The 15,042-nt window shown below is 41.7% G+C and overlaps 1 protein-coding gene across 1 annotated transcript in view; it reads left to right on the top strand.

Annotated features, from left to right (window-relative positions):
- The first annotated feature begins 889 nt into the window (after positions 1-889).
- glis3 (GLIS family zinc finger 3) overlaps positions 890-15,042 on the top strand; it is a 675,575-nt gene continuing 661,422 nt past the window's right edge. Inside the window, exon 1 of the mRNA XM_041185484.1 lies at positions 890-1,283. Within this exon, the coding sequence (XP_041041418.1) occupies positions 890-1,283 (394 nt within the window). The remainder of the gene's footprint in view (positions 1,284-15,042) is intronic.

Here is a 15,042-nt window from a genome sequence, read left to right as displayed (position 1 = left end):
GATGGCATCCCCGAATAATAGAAATAATTAGCACCAAGACTAGACATTTCCCATGTTTCCGGTCTAGGGACTGACCATGGCTAGTTCTACCGTTCTCTTACCGGGGCCTCCAGAAACATGAATGGCACAATTGGCCCAATCATGAAAACAATTAAATCGCCTTAACAATGTGAAACATTTCTTTAAAAGTAACCAGATAAGTACACAGGCGCAGTCAGCGGAACTTTGCCTTTAATATCAAACTGATGTTTTAAGCATACAGAGGTTCCCAAGAATAGTGCATTCGGCTCGCTCTCTCTCTCTCTATATATACACATATATTTTACCAAGCCTGAACCATAAGGCGGCAAAGTAAGACCTGACTTACGACTGCTTTCAGTTCCTCTGTATAAAAACTGAAAAAAAAAGTCATTGACCCGACATTGTAATTGATAAAGTAATTATTGTGCACGTAATTTACATTAGATTGATGCTCACGATGTTGTGATTTCGTTTACAATACTTCGTTCAGTCCAGGTGCATACACCGTTACTCAAACTATTCACTGTAACTCCCGATAAAAATGCAAATGAAGTTATTTAACACGGACTTCATGACATTTTCAGAACCAAAAAAGTCCAAGGTGTAGCATCAAAAACATAGTAGCAATAATTGTTCGTCAGAATAGGGTAATCATTTTATCTCTGATAACCATCGATTTATTTGTCCAGACAATAAGTATCCCTATATTGTATCTGGTAAATTTTGCTTTTACAGTTGTATCTGTTCTTTTAACAGGATATTCTCTGACATGGTTTGGATAATGTAGTGAACTCTCATTAACTCTTGCTGGATTGAAACAATTGCGGATCATTTAATTTCATTTTATTGCCGTCGAGTCGTCTTAAACATGAATGGAAGACCCTGTAATATTAACCACAGGGGCACAGGTACTCCTCAGGGGCCAGCCTTGATCAACGGACAACAGATTCCCCCCATCATAATTCAGACAGAAACACCATGCCCGTCTTCAAACAGCGCAACACCAAGTCCCGCTACTGGAATGCTGGCAAACAATATGCATACAAAACTGTTTCTGAATGGCTGCCAGCATCCTACAGTGACTCCCCAAAACAGCAGCATGCCCGACAACGCCATCCATTTACCTGCTTTGAGTCCGAGAAGGCAAGTAGTAACAAAACATACTTTTCAAGTACCCCAGCCACTCGGGCATTCAACAGCCCTATCCTCAAAACCAAAACACATGGATTTCGGTGGGATTTTTTCGGACAGCAGCATAAAAGGTACGGATTTCATTAACTGAAATGTGTTTTGCTGTTTTATTTTACTGGGTCATCTAAGTCTGTCTTAATCTATACAGATAAAACTAGTGGATGAATTCTTGAACCTCTGGTGCGTGTTTCTCAGCTAAGGTCAGAATATATTTGTTTTATGTGTAACATGACATTACTTTCCCAAATAGCATCTTATTTCGTGCGTTGGGCAAAGGGTATTTGAATAAATGGATGATTGATTAGTAATTAACTGACCTGTCCTGATCCACTGCCTTAAGCATGCCTTTGCATGTTGGTGGTGATGTCAGCATACAGCCAGCACGTTAAAATATGCTTGGTTAAATAATAAGTGACCCTTGCTAATCTATTACTGGCAGCTTTTTTTAAAACCTTTTGCTTAGTAACTGTAGCACAGGACTCCTACCGTACATGCAGTGAATCGATAGCCAGTACTTTTAAATGTGATGATTTACAATAATACATAGTGATTTATCATTCTCAGGTATTGAACTGCAAATTACCATTTGATGACTCACCCTGATTATATCATGATTATTAATCATTCAATTTACATCATAATGTATTAACTGCATGGAGGATCCTGGCTGTTGATGTCTGCCATGACACTAGCCACGAACAAAAACAGTGGAATAAAATTCCCCTTGATATACATTGAGATAAAGAATACATGGAAATACTTCCAAGGAAATAATTACATCTTGAATTTATAATGGTGGCTATAAACAGTTACATATTATTATGACATCACCTGAATTCCTTGGTTCTTTTGGTTACTTGTTACTCTGTATTTGAATCCATTCCCACTTTGATAAATATTGATTTGAGATCACATTTTGTGCAACGATCATTTGGTCAGCAGTTCCCAGTATATCTCATAAATAAGCCAAACAGGGAATCATTGTGCACGTTGTTTCACACATATACAGTACTTTATGTTCTTTAGAATAATCAGAACACAAATATCAGGGGGAAAGTACATTGCAAACAGTGTACTTCAGAATGCAATGTTTTGAAAGTAAGTGGTGCACTGCGATTATTCAGTTATACAAGCAGCCCTTGCAGGTTTTGTTAGTTCCTCACCAATACTTTGTTTTGCACTCAAGTGACTATTTAATGATGGCCTGGTTAGTTGCAACATGATTCTTCTTCTTCACTGGTCTTCCACCTAACCCTCTCGAGTGCCACCCATCACTTCAGTTTCCATTCTTAATGATTTATAATCCAGATTTCCAAGATGTTAAATTACACTCTTCAAATTACATGTTTTTTTTTCTTCTGGATTTCCATTAATGAGAAAATGAGAGATTGCCAGAAATAATTTCTCAATTTTCAGTCTTCACAGTGGTTAGGAGGAGCCTATACTGTACCTCTAAGTTATTGGTCAAATCTGAACATGAACTTGCTTAGATAAAGAAAATAGTATTCCAACACATCAAATGATTGAATTTAGTAGTTCAGAACAAAGTTGTATGAATTTTAGATGCTAAAAAGAGCTTGTACTTAATTGCAAATAAATTCAACTGAGCCAGAGAAATGCCTGTTGTATTGGAGCAGATTGTTCTATAACTGTTCCTGTGTTCCATGTTACTAATATTTGGCATTCTCCAAGCCAATTAGGCTGTAGCAATGCTATAGAAATTAAAGCATAAATGTTGTTATGAGTGCTGCCAAGGCAACCACTGGTTATAGTGGGACACTGCTGGTTCTATTGAACAAAAATGGTTTAATATTGCTGTCACATTGGATATTTAATTTGACCCCTAATTGTATATGACAAGCTCCCGTGTTTTCTCTGTATTGCCCCAGGAGTTTATGTGCACAGAAGTGAGATTTCAGAGCTCTACAACAGTAAAATGACTAAAGGATTCTTCTACTTTCCTCCATAATTTCACTATAAACTATGGATTTGTTTGTTAAAATGAAATTGCAGCTAACAGACAGACTATAGAGTTTGACTGAGTACACAGAAGGAAAGTAAATATTTTTCCATATGTTTAAAAAGTGGAAAATCACATGGTTTTGAACATAGTGAATTATGACATTTTGCATTGCAAGCATGCTGCGATTTTAACATCTTACAGTACTTTAATTTACTTATCACTTTGCTCACAAAAATAGCTTACTTAGCTCTGAAATTTGTAAGATGGTGAGATATTATTTCAAAGCAGCTTCCAGTCAGTTGCAAAAGCAATGCTGAGCAAAGTGCAACTGAAATACTAAGATTTTCTCTGAAGGTTTACAACTAAAATGTATCAATTCCAAGAATAATTTTGAAGTTCAAGTAAGTAAATTCTGTGAATTACATTCGCATTCAGCAGAAGATTTAAAGATTTACACCTTCTCATCAATGGAGGTTTCCTGAAAGCATGGGGGCATATTTGATGGTAGTTGTTGTGTACAGTGAAGCAAAAGCTAGTTACTAAAGAGCACACGAAGACAATCCCAATTTTTCCAAAAAGCATGGCAAGAGATAGCTAACTGGCTAATTGCTTTCTGCAATATCCAATGGACCTGGTTACAGATGTAGAAAAAGTTGGCAGAACTGAGGAGAGATGCCAAAATAAAGCAGATATGTGTCTCAAGTAAACACACCACAAGTATATTATCAGAATTGTAATCTTTAACTGTTCACACTCCCAAGTTGTCAGACAATTTGTATCCCTTTGAATGCTTAGCACTCATGGTCATAAAGCAGCATGGCACATAAACAGGGTATAAGTTATACTTGGAACTATTGTACTGAAATCCTAAGTGCGTCACACAGAAAATCTTGCCAACACATTCCAGTTGCATGAGGCATGTTCAGTTACTGATACAGAGGAAAGGTTGCAGGATGGCCAGATGGATGCTATAAATGATCCCCAGTATTTTATGAAAGGCAATGTAGTGAGGGGGTGTGAGGGGTTGTGGGGAGAGTGGGAAGTGAAGCATTGACCCTCCTAAATAGTAAGGGAGGTTTGAACTGCCTCCACCTGATGGAAACAGGGCAGTGGAGGAGTTGAAAGTAGAGGTGGTTGACTTCCTACCATTTTACATGGGGCTCATTGTCCACCTGGACCAGAAGGAAGCCTTTTAATCTAAGCAACTCAGGTTTTTCTAAAACTCATAGTGGATCTCTTTGCACTAGGGATTGAACAATGATGACCATTTTTTTCTGTTCATTCATGGATGTGCCTGTCACTGGCTAGGCTAGCATTTATTGCCCATCCCTATTTGCCTTCAAAGGTGGTGGTCTGCTGCTTTCTTGAACTGCTTCAGCCCATATGTTATAGGAACACTCATGTTGTTGTTATGAAGGGAGTTCCAGGACTTTGACCCTGCAACACTGAGGGAACGACGATATAGTTCCAAGTCAGGATGGTGTGTGACTTGGAGGGGAACTTGCATGGAAACACCACTACCTGCATCTACTGCCCTTGTCCTGTAGGTGGTAGAGGTCGCAGGCTTGGTAGGTACTGTCAAAAGAGCCTTAGTGAGTTGTTATAGTGTATCTTGTAGATGGTACACACTGCTGCCACTGTGCATCAGTGGTGGAAGGAGTGAATGCTTAAGGTGGTGGGCTGCTTTGTCCTGGACGGTGTCAGGCTTCTTGAGTGTTGTTCGAGCTGCGCTCATCCACACAAGTGCAGAGTACTCCATCGCACTCCAGGCTTGTGCCTTGTAGATAATGGATAAGCTTTAGGGAGTCAGAAGTTGAGTTATGCAAAGCAGAATTCCCAACCTCTGACCTGCTCTAGTAGCCATGGTATTTATACGGCTGGTCCAGTTCAATTTCTGATCAATGGTAACCCCCAGGATGTTGATAGCAGGGCATGCAGCAATAGTAATGCCGTTGAATGCCAAGGGAAGATAGTTATTGTCTGGTACTTGTGTGGCATGAATGTTACATGCCACTTATCAGCTGAATATTGTCCAGGTCTTTCTGCATATGGACACAGACTGCTTCAATGTTTGAGGAGTCATGAATGGTGTTGAACATTGTGCAATCATCCATGAATATCCCCACTTCTGATCTTATGATGGAAGGAAGGTCATTGATAAAGCAGCTGAAGATGGTTGGGTCTAGGACACTACCCTGAGGAACTCCTGCAATGATGTCCTAGAGCTGAGATGATTGATCTCCAACCACAACAGCCATATTCCTTTGTGCTAGGTATGACTCCAACCAGTGGAGAGTTTTCCCCCTGATTCCCATTGACTCCAGTTTTGCTAGGGCTCCTTGATGCCACACGCAGTCAAATGCTGCCTTGACGTCAAGGGCAGACACTCTCACCTCATCTTGGGAGTTCAGCTCTTTTGTACATGTTTGACCCAAGGCTGAGTGGCCCTGGCAGAACCCAAACTGAGCATCAGTGAGTAGGATATTGCTGAGTAAGTGCTGCTTGATAGCCCTGTCAATGACACTTTTCATCACTTTGCTAACGATCGAGAGTAGACTGATGGGGCAGTAATTGGCCGGTTTGGTTTTGTCCTGCCTTTTGTGGACTAGATGTAGTTGGGCAATTTTCCACATAGCCGGGTAGATGCCAGTGTTGTAGCTGTACAGGAACAGCATGAATAGGAGTGAAGCTAGTTCTGGAGCATAAGTTTTCAGTACTGTTGCCAGAATATTGTCAGGACCCATTGTCTTTGCAGTATCCAGTGCCTTCAGTTGTTTCTCGATATCATGTGGAGTGAATCGAACTGTCTGAAGACTGGCATCTGTGATGCTGGGGACCTCCGGAGGAGACCAAGGTGAATCATCCACTTGGCAATTCTGGCTGAGGAGGTGGCTGCAAATGCTTCCATTTGTCATTTGCACTAATGTGCTGGGCTTCCCCATCATTAAGGATGGGGATATTTGTAGAGCCTCCCCCTCTAGTTAGTTGCTTAATTGTCCACCAGCAACAGAATTGCTGAGCTTAGATCTGATCTGTTGGATGTGGGATCACTTAGCTCTGCCTGTCACTTGCTGCTTATGTTGTTTGGCACGTAAGTAGTTCTGTGTTGTAGCTTCACCAGGTTGACACCTCATTTTTAGGTACACCTGGTGCTGTTCCTGGCATGACCTCCTGCACTCTTCAATGAATCAGGGTAGAGTGGGGGATATGCCAGAATATGAGGTTACAGATTCTGCTGCTGCTGATGGCCCACAGTGCCTCATGGATGCCTAGTTTTGAGTTGCTAGATCTGTTCGAACTCTATCCCATTTAGCACAGTGGTAGTGCCACACAATGCGATAGAGGGCATCCTCAATGTGAAGGCAGGACTTCGTCTCTGGAAGGATTTTGCAGTGGTCACTCCTACCAATACTTCTGTGGACAGATGCATCTGTGACAGGTGGATTAGTAAGGATGAGGCCAAGCAGATTTTACCCTCTTGCTGGCTCCCTCACTACCTGCTGAAGTCCAGTCTAGCAGCTATGTCCTTTAGGACTAGGCTAACTTGGTCAGTAGTGGTGCTATCAAGCTGAAGTCCTCCACCCAGAGTACCTTTTATGCACTTTCCACCCTCAGTGCTTCCTCCAAGTGGTGTACAACATGGAGGAGCACTGATTCATCAGCTGAGAGGGGACGGTAGGTGGTAACCAGCAGAAGGTTTCCTTGCCCATGTTTGACCTGATTCCATGAGACTTCATGGGATCTAGGATCAATGGTGAGGACTCCTAGGGCAACTTCCTCCTGACTGTGCTGCCACTGTGCTGCTGCCACCTCTGCCGGGACTGTCTTGTTAGTGAGACAGGACACATCTAGGGATGGTGATGGTGGTTGCCTGGGACGTTGTAAGGTATGACTCCATAAGTATGACTATATTTGCTGCTTGACTAGTCTATGGGATAGCTCTGCCAATTTTGGCACAAGCCCCAGATGTTAGTAAGGAGAACTTTGCAAGGTTGACAGGGCTGAGTTTGCCGTTGTCGTTTCTGCACACCAAGAAAGATTCTTAACTATCATAGCAGCAAAAATTCTCCACAATCACATCCATCTAAAACTTTCTTCTGACATATATAGCCCATTGACAGGATGACATGGCAACACAAGAATTATTGTATTTCCTAACACACAAAGTTGAGTTCAAATTCCATCATGGAAAATTGATTCTGTAATATCTTTTAGGAAAGGGAAACAGCTACCTCTGTCTGGCCTGGGCTACACACAATTCCAGTACCTCACTGTGTGATTGTCTTTTAATGTGTTAAAGTGGTGTAATGATCTATTGCTTCATGAGGATGACTTCTTGAGACAGCTAAGGCAATGATTGTGGCCTGGCCTGAGAACTAATTAAGAAAGCTTCTTGCCCATTGTCTACAACCCGAAAAATAAAATTGATTTAACATACTAAATATCTTGCCTTTCATTCACACTAACCACCTCCCCCATGCAGTATTATTTCATGGTGAGCCTCAGGAATATTTCTGACCTTATGTATTGCTTTCTCTTGTACTTCATGGAGTAGCCTCCTCAACACAGTTTTTGACACCTAGACCCAGTGAGTAGGATTAACTTCCACATATAAGCTGAGGTTATCCAGCTCCAACACCCAACCACTTTGACGCATAACTATATACATACTATTAGGCTGCCCGGCTGTAACTAAGTCATGGATGAGGTATATTTCCCTCATGTTGAACTCAGGAAGACCAATCCTATATTTTCAGCCCCTCACCAGCGGTCCATCCTGAACAAACCACAACTGATCAGAAGCTCCACTTCCTGCATCCTATGCCACACTAAACTCTCCTCATTTCACCATCCTCATCTTCTGATTTTCCTTGTTCCCCAAAATCAAACTTTAATTCCTCTTTCTCATCGAAAGGAACTCCATTGCCTCATTTCCTTGCAATGCTGCAACATTATTAAGACTTGCATTTTCCTCCCCATGTCCTTTGGTTCCCTGACTCCAGCCTTCTGTGTGTTGTTCCATCTCATGTTCCCCTTTTATGACAGACTCTTCTGTTATCATGGATTTGTTTCTCACAACTCTCTCTTCTTAAATCCTTGCCTCTCATTACCTTGCTCTCCATATTTAAAAGCTTTCTCAAAACCCATATCTTTGACCAAGTTTTAGTCACAGCACCTAACTCTCTTCCAACCCTTTATACCTCTATGAAGTACCCCAACAAATTTTTCTACAATTGAACTATTATTGTACAGTAAGTCCTCAATTAAAATTGTAGTTGTGTTCCTGAAAAGTCTGAAAAGTGCAAATTTAAGTGAAACAAGTTAAAGTGAAGCAAATTTTGCCATTAAAACCAATGTAAAAGCCATAGTTAGGCTCTGTAGGATCTTCCTCATCAGAGAAAAAAGTTAAAACATTATACATTGTAAGTTGAAATATTTTACACTGCAAAGGTCCTATACTGGTAAATTAAATAACCTTTTAAATAAAATAAACTTAGAACTATAAAAGAAATATACTAACTTTTCACTTACCTCCTGCTTGCCACTGATCCTGCTCGCCGAACCTTATGTTCCCGCACCCTTCCTCGCGCCAACCTGCTGGCTTGCGGCCCGACTACTCCCTGACTCTCCCTCTCACTGCTGACCTTCGAGTTTGCAGCCTCTGCTGCGCCCTGACATTCCTGCAGACTCTTCCTCTCTCTGAACCACCCTCTCCCACTTGCTGCTTCCGTCTCCCCTCAGCGAAAACTCCGCAGAGGTAGACCATAAGACTATAAGACCATAACACATAGGAGCAGAAATTAGGCCATTCAGCCCATCAAGTCTGCTCCGCCATTCAATCATGGCTGATAAGTTTCTCAACCCCATTCTCCCACCTTCTCCCCGTAACCTTTGATCCCCTTACCAATCAAGAACCCATCTATCTCGGTCTTAAGTACACTCAATGACCTGGCCTCCACAGCCTTGTGTGGCAATGAATTCCATAGATTCACCACTCTCTGGCTAAAGAAGTTTCTCCTCATCTCTGTTCTAAAAGGTCTTTCCTTTACTCTGAGGCTGTGCCCTCGGGTCCTAGTCTCTCCTACTAATGGAAACATCTTCCCCACATCCACTCTATCCAGGCCTTTCAGTATTCTGTAAGTTTCAATCAGATCCCCCCTCATCCTCCTAAACTCCATCAAGTATAGACCCAGAGTCCTCAAATGTTCCTCATATGTTAAGCCTGTCATTCCTGGGATCATTCTCGCGAACCTCTTCTGGACCTCTCCAGGGTCAGCACATCCTTCCTGAGATACGGGGCCCAAAATTGCTCACAATATTCTAAATGTGGTCTGACCAGGCCCTTATAAAGCCTCAGCAGCACATCCCTGCTTTTATATTCTAGTTCTCTTAAAATAAATGCCAACATTGCATTTGCCTTCCTAACTACCGACTCAACCTGCAAGTTAACCTTAAGAGAATACTGGACTAGGGCTCCCAAGTCCCTTTGCACTCCAGATTTCTGAATTCTCTCCCCATTTAGAAACTAGTCAAGCCTCTATTCTTCCTACCAAAGTGCATGACCTCAAACTTGCCCACGTTGTATTCCATCTGCCACTTCTTTGCCCATTCTCCTAACCTGTCCAAATCCTTCTGCAGCCTCCCCACCTCCTCAATACTACCTGTCCCTCCACCTATCTTTGTATCATCTGTACACTTAGCCAGGATGCCCTCAGTTCCTTCATCTAGATCATTAATGTATAAAGTGAAAAGTTGTGGTCCCAACACTGACCCCTGCGGAACTCCACTAGTCAACAGCAGCCATCCTGAGAAGTACCCCCTTATCCCCACTCTCTGCCTCCTGCCAGACAGCCAATCTTCTATCCATGCTAGTACCTTGCCTCTAACACCATGGGCTCTTATCTTATTGAGCAGCCTCCTGTGCGACACCTTGTCAAAGGCCTTCTGGATGTCCAAGTCGATAACATCCATTGGCTCTCCTTTGTTTAACCTACTCGTTACCTCCTCAAAGAATTCTAACAGATTTGTCAGGCATGACCTCCCCTTGATGAAACCATGCTGACTTTGCCTGATTTTACCATGTACTTCTAAGTATTCTGAAATCTCATCCTTAATGAAATCTTACCAACGACCGTGGTCAGGCTAATCGGCCTGTAATTTCCACCTTTTGCCTCACTCCATTCTTAAACAGGGGGTTACATTAGCAATTTTCCAGTCCTCTGGGACCCTCCCTGACTCCAGTGATTCCTGAAAGGTCACCACTAATGCCTCCACTATCTCTTCAGCTATCTCCTTCAGAACTCTGGGGTGTAATCCATCTGGTCCAGGTGATTAATCCACCTTTAGACCCTTCAGTTTTCCTAGCACCTTTTCCTTGGAAATGGCCCCCATACTTACCTCTGCCCCCCACCCGCCACCCCCCCCCCCAACTCCCCCACCCCAACTCTCTTGAACTTTGGGGATGTTACTCGTGTCTTCCACTGTGAAGACTGACGCAAAGTACCTATTCAGTTCCTCCACCATTTCTTTTCTCCCCACTACTATTTCTCCAGCGTCATTTTCCAGCGGCCCAATAGCCACTTTTGCCTCTTTCTTACCCTTTATATATCTAAAAAACTCTTGCAATCTTCTTTTATATTACTGGCTAGTTTACCCTCATATTTAATCTTCTCCTTCCTTATTTCTTTTTTAGTTGTCCTCTGTTGGTCTCTGTAGGCTTCCTAATCCCCTGGTTTCCCATTGCTCTTCGCTGCATTGTATGCTTTCTCTTTAGCTTTTATGCTGTCCGTGACTTCCCTTGTCAGCCATGGTTGCCTCGTCCTCCCTTTAGTATGCTTCTCCTTCCTAGGGATGAATTTTTGCTGTGTCTCCCAAATTACTCCCAGAAACTCCTGCCATTGCTGTTCCACTGTCTTTCCTGCTAGGCTCATCTCCCAGTCAATTCTGGCCAGCTCGTCCCTCATGCCTCTGTAGTTGCCTTTATTCAACTGTAATACCGTTACATCTGATTCCAGCTTTTTCCTCTCAAATTGCAGGATAAATTCTATCATATTATGATCACAAAGGTAGGGCGAGATGCAGCTCTGAATTGCAGGAGGCAAGCCGTGAGCTAGAGAGGCGGCATGAGGGAGGGTCAGAAAGTGGCAGAGGCTGTGAATCAGAGGGCCAGCGGTGACAGGGAGGGTCAGGGCACGGCAGAGACAGCAAACAGAAGGTCAGTGGTGAAAGGGAGAGTTGGGGAGCAAAGAGATTGCTCCAAAATGATGCTGACGGGTCAATGCGTCGGATCTGGCACAACACTTGCAACACTAAATGCGAATACAGGTCCCTCTAATTGACTGATGTTAAATCGAAATGACTTACAATGGATCAACTAAAACTGGAACTTACTGTATTATTAGTTATTGGTGAATGATGAGTAGACACAGTGCATTTCAATCTTCACTCCTCCTCTTAGAAATACACCAAATATAATAGCATCTGGCCTTCCACTTCTTCACTTATTGTCTTCCCTTACTGTGCCCACATCCTCTACCCATTCCTGCTTCCTCCCCGCCCCTGCAATCCTCCAGGTGCCAGGTATGTCCAAACTTTTGCTGCTCATTCTTATCCCACCCTTCCATTTCAGAGTTCAGGGACACCTATTACTTTGCCAATCAGTCCTCCACCCTGACTTGCTTAATATTTCCTAACTTTAAAAAATATTATTTTAATGGGACATTATGAGATTCAATTGCACTTCATGCAAATAATGGGGATGGGATAACTTATTTCTTAACTATGAATATTGCTTAACTAATTTTTAATAAAAAACTCTTTATGACTTTTGGTTCAGAAGTTATTGCATTACCTTGTGTTCACTGACCAACATTGGCACCCAGCCAAGCAACGTCTCAATTTTAAAATTCTCATTCTTGTTTTCAGATCCCTCTGTGGCCTCTTCCCTCCCTATCTGTGTAATCTCCTCTAGCCCTACAACCCTCTGAGATATCTGTGCTCCCCTAAATCTGGCCTCTTGAACATCCACAATTTTAATCACTATACCATTGGTGGCAGTGCCTTCAGTTGTCTCTGTCCTAAGTTCTGGAATTGCCTCTCTACCTTGCTTTCCTCTTTTAAGACATTTCTTAAAAATTACCTCTTTGCCCAAGTTCATCTGACCTAATATCTCCTTATGTGTTCTGGTGTCATATTTTGTTTTATAATGTTTCTGTGAAACACCTTGGAATGTTTTATTATGGTAAAAGTGCTATATAAATGTAAGTTATTATTGTTGGAATTAATAAAAAGAATACAAACAAGTTCCATGGATAAAGTGCCTTCAAAATTAAGGATATACTTAAATTGTTTCATGGGTTTGTGTAATAGAAAGGAACAGAGTTTTCAATTCATCTGCGATTATTATATGAGATTGAAAGGCACTTCACAATATATACAGAATATTTACTCTTGTTTACTACTGATTTGCCTGTTATGCGTAAATGAATAGAATCATAGCTTTTACTGCACTGATCAGTACACATAAGCATAAATGTTTAACATTCATCCAAGGATGAGATTATTTAGCTTGTGAGCATCAGTGGAACTTTTACTGTCCTTCATGGTGATATTTTCCACCAATAAAGAGAATGGTGCACTGGTGAACACCCCTAATATTTTGGCTTTCTGGTACAAGTTGAAATAGGGGCCCAGAAACAGTACTTAGAATAATAAAATGCTGAAGTAAAATTCTAAAGTTGGATATGGTGCGCTACCAAGTTTCTTTCATTCTGATGAAATACATCCATAACTCACTTGTGAAACTGGGGCTAGAAAACTAGTAACTGAACCATTGTTTCACATTTGGTGGTCAGAGAAGTATTGGTTTATTTGAAGGTGTTTATATTTCTGCCACAATTATCTTAACTGTCCTTAAGCTGTAATTTCAGTATATATATGTTTTCACCAACCCCTGAACTAATTTCAGCCTTTCTCCTCCCTTTAGCATTATATGGTGTTCTCTTCCTCAGTTTTTTTCTCTGCTGCTCCCTAATATTCTTTTCTGTGTGTCTGTCTCTCCTTCTTTCCACACCACTGTCAAAATCTCTCTCTGGTATCCTGCCACTTTTCTCCACAACTTTGTAGACTATCCCACTTACCAGTCTTGACACTGACTTTTCACCGTTAGTCCATGTAGGTACCAAAGACATAGGCAGGAAGAGGAAGGAGGCTCTGCATCGTCAGTATGATGAGCTAGGCACCAAATTGTGGAACCTCAAAGGTAATAATTTCTGGGTTATTACCTGAACCACGTGCAAATTGGCATAGAACAAATAAGATTAGAGAAATGAATGCATGACTCAAAGGCTGGTGCGGGAGAGAGATAGTTTCTTAGAACAGCACGTTCTGGAGCCAACCAGAGAGCAGGTTATACTTGACTTAGTATTGAGCAATGAGATAGGATTAATTGATAACCTCCTAGTGAAGGCACCCCTAGGTAGCAGCAATCATAGTATGATTTAATTTTACATTCACTTTGAGGCCAAACAAGTGCATCCGAGACTAGTATTTTAAACTTAAATAAGGGCAATTATGAGGGTATGAAAGCAGAACTAGCTAAAGTGAACTGGCAAATGAGGTTAAGGGGTAGGTCTATAAAAGTTCAGTGGCAGATATTTAAAGGGATATTTCAGAATACATTCCAATGAGAAAGAAAAATTCCAAGGGGAGAGCCCACCATTCATGGTTAACTAAAAAAAGTTAAAGACAGTATCAAACTTAATGAAAAGGCATATAATTATGCAAAGGTGAGTCAGATGATTGGAAACAATATAAAGAACAGCAAAGAATGACAAAAAGATTAATAAGGAGGGAAAAATTAGAGTATGAGAGAAAACTAGTCAGCAATATAAAAATAGATAGTAAGAGTTCCTATAAATATTTTTAAAAGAAATGAGTTCACATATCAATAAGTAAGTAAAATAAAGACAGATAAGGACCGGTTGGGATGCCGATTAAGGGCCGCCCAGCGTAGAATACGAGCGGCAGCACTGAGCTCTGCCTGTGTGGGGAGGATGGGAGAGAGGAGGGAGAGTGGCCCTAGTGTGCAGTTCATGCATGTGCCCAAAAGAGTGCTTCAATCTCAAGGGAGATGAGGCACTGTTTAAGTTGTTTATTTATTTTAGGAAACCTCATCTCACCCGGGGATGAGGTTTCCTAAAAAATGTAAAGACCATTTGGCCTTTTTGCCTACCCACCAACCGTTAGGTTGGACGGGCAGCGTAAATTTGACTTTAATTAGCTTCTTAATGGCCTTACTAGGCTTTTTAATTGTCGGCGGGCACGTAGCCAATTCTGGTGCATGCCTGCTGTACGAAATATCACGAGACCGCGCGATAACGTCAGGACACTCGCCTAACATCGTCGCACATCATTTTACACTCAGGTGTGTCGGGTGTACGCCTGCACATTGAGCATAATATTCTGCCCTAAAAGTTTTTATAGATATTTAAATAAGAAAGGAGTTAACAAAGTGAGCATTGGCCCTATGGAAAGTGCATCTGGGGAATTGATAATGGAAAGTAGGGAGATGGTGGATGAATTAAACGGGTATTTTGCTTTGATCTTCACTATACAGGACACGAATAACATCCCAGAAATAGTTGTAAATCAGGAAATGGAAGGGAGGGAGGAACACGGGAAAATTACAAACAGCAGGGAAGTGGTATTAAGCAAATTGTTGGGGCTGCGGGCTGACATATCCCCAGGTCCGGATGGATTTCACCCTAAGGCCTTGAAAGAAGTGATTAGTGGGGTAGTTGCTGCACCGGTTTTAATTTTCCAAAATTCCCTAGATTCTGGGAAGGTTCCATCAGATTGAAATCAGC

This window comes from Carcharodon carcharias, chromosome 4, assembly GCF_017639515.1.
Source record: "Carcharodon carcharias isolate sCarCar2 chromosome 4, sCarCar2.pri, whole genome shotgun sequence".
Lineage (NCBI taxonomy): Eukaryota > Metazoa > Chordata > Chondrichthyes > Lamniformes > Lamnidae > Carcharodon > Carcharodon carcharias.
The sequence above is the reverse complement of the archived record's forward strand: the minus strand, read 5'-3'. Positions and strand labels throughout refer to the sequence as shown.